This window comes from Vigna umbellata, chromosome 3, assembly GCF_029865625.1.
Source record: "Vigna umbellata cultivar VRB3 chromosome 3, Vumbellata_1.0, whole genome shotgun sequence".
NCBI classification, from domain to species: Eukaryota; Viridiplantae; Streptophyta; class Magnoliopsida; order Fabales; family Fabaceae; genus Vigna; species Vigna umbellata.
The window spans coordinates 56,462,942-56,469,235 of NC_142167.1; the positions used below are offsets into that span (position 1 = coordinate 56,462,942).

General features: G+C 39.4%; 1 protein-coding gene across 1 annotated transcript; it reads left to right on the top strand.

Moving 5' to 3' along the window:
• Window positions 1–891: 891 nt before the first annotated feature.
• LOC148203062 (cytochrome P450 76T24-like) lies at window positions 892–3,205 on the top strand. Its single transcript, XM_088108458.1, has 2 exons — window positions 892–1,826; window positions 2,448–3,205. The coding sequence occupies exons 1-2, from the start codon at window positions 933–935 to the stop codon at window positions 3,048–3,050; spliced, it is 1,497 nt and encodes a 498-aa protein (XP_087964584.1). The 5' UTR covers window positions 892–932; the 3' UTR covers window positions 3,051–3,205.
• The last annotated feature ends 3,089 nt before the right edge of the window (window positions 3,206–6,294 follow it).

Here is a 6,294-nt window from a genome sequence, read left to right on the forward strand (position 1 = left end):
CTAGATCCAGATCGCGATCCCCTTTCTCTCCCTTTTCTTTTTGTTTCTCAGATGGTGCTATTCGTGGACCGCTTGGTGGAGTCGCTGGCCTAGCACCCGCTTACTGCTTGCCGTCGGGAGCCGCTTGCCGTCGGGAGCCGCTTGCCGTCGGGAGCCGCTTGCCGTCGGGAGCCGCTTGCCGTCGGGAGCCGCTTGCTGTCGGGAGCCGCTTCCCGCTTGCCGCTTGTCGTCGGGTGTCCGTGGTTTCTTTGATTTTTTTTCCAGCTCTGTAATGTATCTGAAGTATGATTTTCTGATGTTCTGATGTATCTGAACTTTGATACTCTGTAATGATTTTCGGATTCTATTTTCTGATTTTTTTTTCCATTTGTTATATGCTCTATAATGAAGAACATTGATTCTTTCATCCCACTGGCTTTTGTTATATGCTTTGTAATGTATGTATCTGAACTTTGATGTTCTGTATTGAATCCTGGAGTGATTTTCTAAACTATTAAAGGTTTGAGGAAAAGGTCCCAGGTTCAGCAGTTTTTTGATTTTTTTTTTTATTAAAATTTTCTAAGATACGGTCTCGGTTCAAAAGAGGACCGAGGCAAAAATTGAACTCTTTTTGACTCAGTTCACAACCGAGGCATTAAACTTATTCTTTTTATCTCGTCTCTATATGCCTCGGTTGCAGAACCGGTGCCTATAAGCGAAATTAACCGGTGTCATTTCTCTTTATTGATCTAGTGACGAAATTGTTGCATAAAATGAATCTGATAAAGTAAAGCGAATTCTGAACAGTAATCATTTTTTTTTGTCAAATAGCAGGACACGTTTCCACATGTATTTCAGTATATATTTTGTTAGGTGAATTTAAGCTTTGAATAACTCTCAGTGTCTCAAGAATCAGTCTCTCATTTTCCAGTGCACACAAGAGAAGCAAAACAATGGAGTACCTTCTTCCACTTCTTCTTCTAATCACCATACTGTGTGTAACCATTCATGTACTCATCTCAACCTTCAAACCGATGAAAACCTCAAAGTACCCTCCAGGGCCTTACCCTTTTCCCATCATAGGAAACATCTTGGAGCTTCGAAACCTGCCACACATAAAACTTGCCGAGCTTTCCCAAATTTATGGTCCTATAATGAGTCTCAAGCTTGGTAGCATTACCACCATAGTCATTTCCTCTCCACATCTTGCCAGAGAAGTACTGCAAACAAAAGATCAAATCTTTTCCAACAGGACAATCCCAGATGCTGTTCGAGCTCTTGACCATCACTCAAATTCCGTTGCATGGCTTCCACCTTCAGAAGAATGGAGGATCCTTAGGAGGGCTTGTGTTACCAAAGTGTTCTATTCTAAGCAGCTTGATTCTACAGAAGCTATTCGCCAAAGTAAGGTGAAAGAGTTGATGAATTATGTCAAGGAAAAATGTGAGAAAGGTGAAGCCTTGGATATTGGTGAGGCTTCCTTCACAACTGTGCTTAATTCCATATCAAACACTTTCTTCTCAATGGATTTAGCTCATTACGCTTCTGACAAGTCTCAAGAGTTCAAGGACATCATTTCGGGCATCATGGAAGAAACTGGAAGGCCTAATGTTGTTGACTTTTTTCCAATCTTTCGCATGCTTGATCCACAGGGTGTTAGGAGAAGAATGAATGGTTACTTTGGAAAGTTAATTGCGATTTTTGATGGACTCATAGAAGAAAGATTGCGTTTAAGGGCATTAGAAAATGAAGACAAGGCATGCAAGGACGTGTTGGATTCTGTGTTGGAACTCATGCTTGAAGACAACTCAAAACTGACTCGTTCCCATGTTCTGCACCTGTTTGTAGTAAGTATATGTATATTTTTACAATAAATGCTATTTTGACACTCTTAGGCTTTAATAAAATTCATGATGTACGTTTGAAGTTAAATGTCATAAAAGATTATTAAGCTATATTTTCAATCAACTCAACCTAATTAACATTATGAAAATATTTCTTAAATCTTACTAAAGTGAATTTTAACCCTTAATCAACTCTAGAAATTCAATTTATAAATTCACCTTATTTTTAATTTTATTCAATATGAGAATTCTAATATATAAATTTCACGTTAAGACATATATATATATATATATATATATATGTATATATATATATATTTCACATTAATCATGGTTCGATATAAAGATACAATAGACCAGACTAATAATAAATTTAGTAAAATATAGGTTTTGGTTTATTTTTGATGCCATCTAAAAAATAAAATTTAAATTCAATTCAACTTGCAAGATTTAATTTCAATTTACTTATATACATAAATTTTTCTTATTTTTATTTTTATACAACGTGAGAAGTTCAACCATTCGTAAGTTATATAATAGAGTCTCTGCGGGTTAATAAAAAATGTCTTAAATCTTGTAAATTACATATCTCTTATCCTATATGACTTGACGTATTGATGTCAGGATTTATTTGTGGCTGGGATAGACACAACGTCAAGCTCAATAGAATGGGCGATGGCTGAGTTGCTCCATAATCCAGAAAAACTAGAGAAAGTTAGAAAAGAGATTCAAACCCTTGGCAAAGGTGAACAACTAAAAGAATCAGATATCTCAAAGCTTCCTTACTTGCAAGCAGTGGTTAAGGAAAGCTTTCGTATACATCCACCCGGCCCATTGTTAGTGCCACACAAGCCAGAAGTTGATGTTGAAATAGGTAGCTTCATGGTGCCTAGAAGTGCACAAATTCTTATCAATACATGGGCCATGGGAAGGGATTCAAGGATTTGGACAAACCCAAATGAATTTAGACCCGAAAGATTCCTAGAAAGTGACATTGATTTTAAAGGGAAGGATATGGAGCTGATACCTTTTGGAGCTGGAAGAAGGATCTGTCCTGGGTTACCATTGGCTTTTAGAACTATTCACCTTGTGTTGGCCTCTCTTCTATGCAATTATGATTGGAAGCTCAAGGATGGAGAAAAATATGAGAAAATGGATATGCAAGAGAAATCTGGGTTGATCTCGCACAAGGCTCAACCTCTCTTGATCATTCCCATCCAAGCATAAGATCAAGAAAATTATATAATAAGTATTATTATAAACTGAATTTGTTCCAATCTATTCTTGTCAGTTATCTTTGAGTGTTACTTCCCTATCTTTTCTTTCTTTCGTCTATTATCTCTTCTCTTATATGATAATCTAAGTTGTTATGATTGCCTTCACCATTTCTTTTCTTCTCCACAACTCAAAATTCCACCATTGTCGCACTCTATAAAGCTTGGACACACCTCATAAATGATGTGTTTTATGTCTGATATATATCAAATACCGACACTCAATACATATAGATAAAGTGACTAATTTGAAAAACTTTTTTTTTTCTTTGACCTGAGTCCAATATAATAATAATGTCATAAATTTGTAAATTTATTACATAAATTTCAATTATAATTATAATTATATTATATAAACACTACTTTTCACTTTTTAAATATTAAATAGAGGGTTTATTATTAGGACTGTTAATTATGGAACTCACTTTCAAATCAAGTAGTAGCTCTGCAGATTTCTAGGACTGTTACACATGCAAAAGGTCAGCAGAAACAACTTTTCCCCACCTATTTCTGATGATTGGATGTAATACCTGTATGACACCCTGAATAAGAAGATAAATGAGAGAGCTTGTAAAAGGGATGTCGACTAATTACAAAGTAGAAGATATATGTTGTTGACTTAATGATTGCAAAGTTGGCGCCTGTACTAGTTCACAATCTTAAGAGATGATTTCCCTGACAAGCCAATCCAAACTAGGATAAGAGAGGTACAAAATGTGAGAAGATGGGAGAGCTTTGGCGGAGGGAAACCAATGGTACTATTACTACAGCAGAAGGACATAGAATAGAGTCACTGACAATGGGTATTGGAAACCAACGGGAATGGAAGTGCCAGTGGTTTCAAGCTCAAACAGCAAGACAGTTAGTATTAAGAAATATTTTTGTTTTTCATGTAGGAGAAGGTACTACTGGCATTAAAATCAATTGGATAATGCAAGAATATCGTCTATCAGATTATGCTTCCTCTACCAGATCATCCAAAAGAAAACCTCAACCAAAATCAGTTAGTACACATTCATATACACTCGTCACAATGAGCACGTGCGCCAATCTGATATTCAGAGGATGCAAATTGGGACTAAGGTTCAATCACTACCCATGAAAAACTCACACCCATCCACTCAAACACCATTCAGGAAAGGTAAAACACAAGAACAAACCTTGGTCAGCAATGTCCTAGATTTGAGCTTTAACGATCTTGTGATCGATGGTGGACATGGAGTCAAGCTAAATTCATTCCTCGCAAACCTCGTTACAATCTGCGCTCCCCACTGCATAGTCACCAAACAACAACACCTTGAAGACTAGTCTATCTTTTCATGTTTTGCAAAATCTATGGGAAGCCTATTTTCATGGCAAAGAGAATCCCTTCACTAGTACAAAAACCGCATAAAACGGTGCTTTTGAGCTTTTAATAGCAAACTCGAGGTCGACGTTATATCGGAAGACGTTAAGGTAACATCAAATTATAGAGGCCGACATCAACTGTTTATTGAACACGTTGACCAATACAGAAGTCGACGTCTAATATGTGACTAAATGAACAATGTTTAGTTGGATGTAAAGGAGGATTTGACGTCAATTGAAAAGGGGTGAAACGTAAAACTGATGTCGAATTTATCCCACGGCAATATGTATATCCACACTGCTCAGTTAGATGTAAAGGAGGATTTGACGTCCACTGAAGGGGGTGAGACGTAACATTGACGTCGAATATAGCTAACGGGACCGACGTCAACCTCATTGAGCCACAGAGGAGCTCGCCCATCGATGCTTTTCTATGGTTGGCCACTGGAAGGGGTTTAACGTTGTTCAGTGTATAGGACGACATCAACATACATATATTAAGGTCGTTTAGTGTATAGGCCGACGTTAAATTCTGTTTTTTTTTAAAAAAAAATTGGATCGTTTTTTCTCATTTAACCATACCTGAAATATACACTAGTAGAAAAATCCATTTTTAACTCGTGATATATGCCCCGGTTTTGTAAAAACCGAAGCATTAAAGACGCGGTGGCAGTTTAGAAATTAAAATGAAGTTATATGCTTCGGTTATACAAACAACCGAGGCATAAAAAATTTACGACACCGGTTAATGAAGGACCGAGGCATAAAGATCTGATACTGCTTCGGGTTAATGTAGGACCGAGGCACAAGGATGCACGTTTTCCAGTTACGGCCTCGGTTAATAAAAGAACCGAGGCGTAACGTGTTCACCTTTTCAGTTTTCAGGCAGAGACCCTTGATTTCCCACTTTTCATTTCACCTTTTCAGTTTTCAATTTCCCACTTTTCATTTCACCTTTTCACTTTCCCTCATCCCCTCCCTCCTCTCCTGCAACCCCTCCCTCCTCTCCCTCCTCTCTTGCAACACCTCCCATTCTCCAGTGCGGCGACAGTGCGGCGACGGTGCGGTGACAGTGCGGCGACGGTGCGGTGACAGTGCGGCGACGGTGCAGCGACAGTGCGGCGAGGCGAGACGATACCAGATCTGACGAGACGAGGCGGTGACGGTGACGACACGAGACGGTGCGACGAGGACAGATCTCGCGACGGTGCGGCCAGGCGACACGGCTCGCGACGGTGCGGCGAGGCGAGAGCTCCGACTGCGCGACGAGGCGAGAGAGATCTCGACGGCGCGGCAAGGCGAGAGAGATCTCGAAGGCGCGGCACGGCGAGGGAGCTCGCGACGGTGCGGCGAGAGCCCGCGACGGCGCGGCGAGAGCCCGCGAAGGTGCGGCTGGAGCCCGCGACGGCGGCTGCAATGGAGGAACTGCGTTTTTTGCTTTTTGATTTTTGGTTTTTGTTTCTGTTTCTTTGCAAGTGGATAATGGATATCTGATTTTTTGTTTGGTTTGGATCTCTGATTTTGGTTTGGATATCTGATTTTGGTGTTTGGATCTTCGTCTGCTCTCTGTGCTTCCTGTTCTTCATGTTTGAATGAAAAAAATTGCTCTCTCTGCTTCCTGTTCTTCATGTTTGGATGAAAAAAATTGCAGAAAATAGGAGAAAAGAGGAAGAAGTTTAACCATACAAAGAACAAACAAACGTAACAACACTGATCTCGGTTCAGAATAAAAAAATTAAACAACTTTACTGCCTCGGTTGTCTGTGAACCGAGTCAGAATCTGAAACCTTTTGATTCGGTTCAAAACCGAGTCAAAAAATCCATTCTTTTTACCTCGTTGGAATATGCAC

What these genes read in the sequence shown, in the direction of transcription:
- LOC148203062 (XM_088108458.1), top strand. Translation starts at nt 933, where the DNA reads ATGGAGTACCTTCTTCCACTTCTTCTTCTAATCACCATACTGTGTGTA. An exon ending in ATGTTCTGCACCTGTTTGTA is followed by an intron (nt 1,827 to 2,447) that starts GTAAGTATATGT and finishes TATTGATGTCAG; the next exon opens with GATTTATTTGTGGCTGGGAT.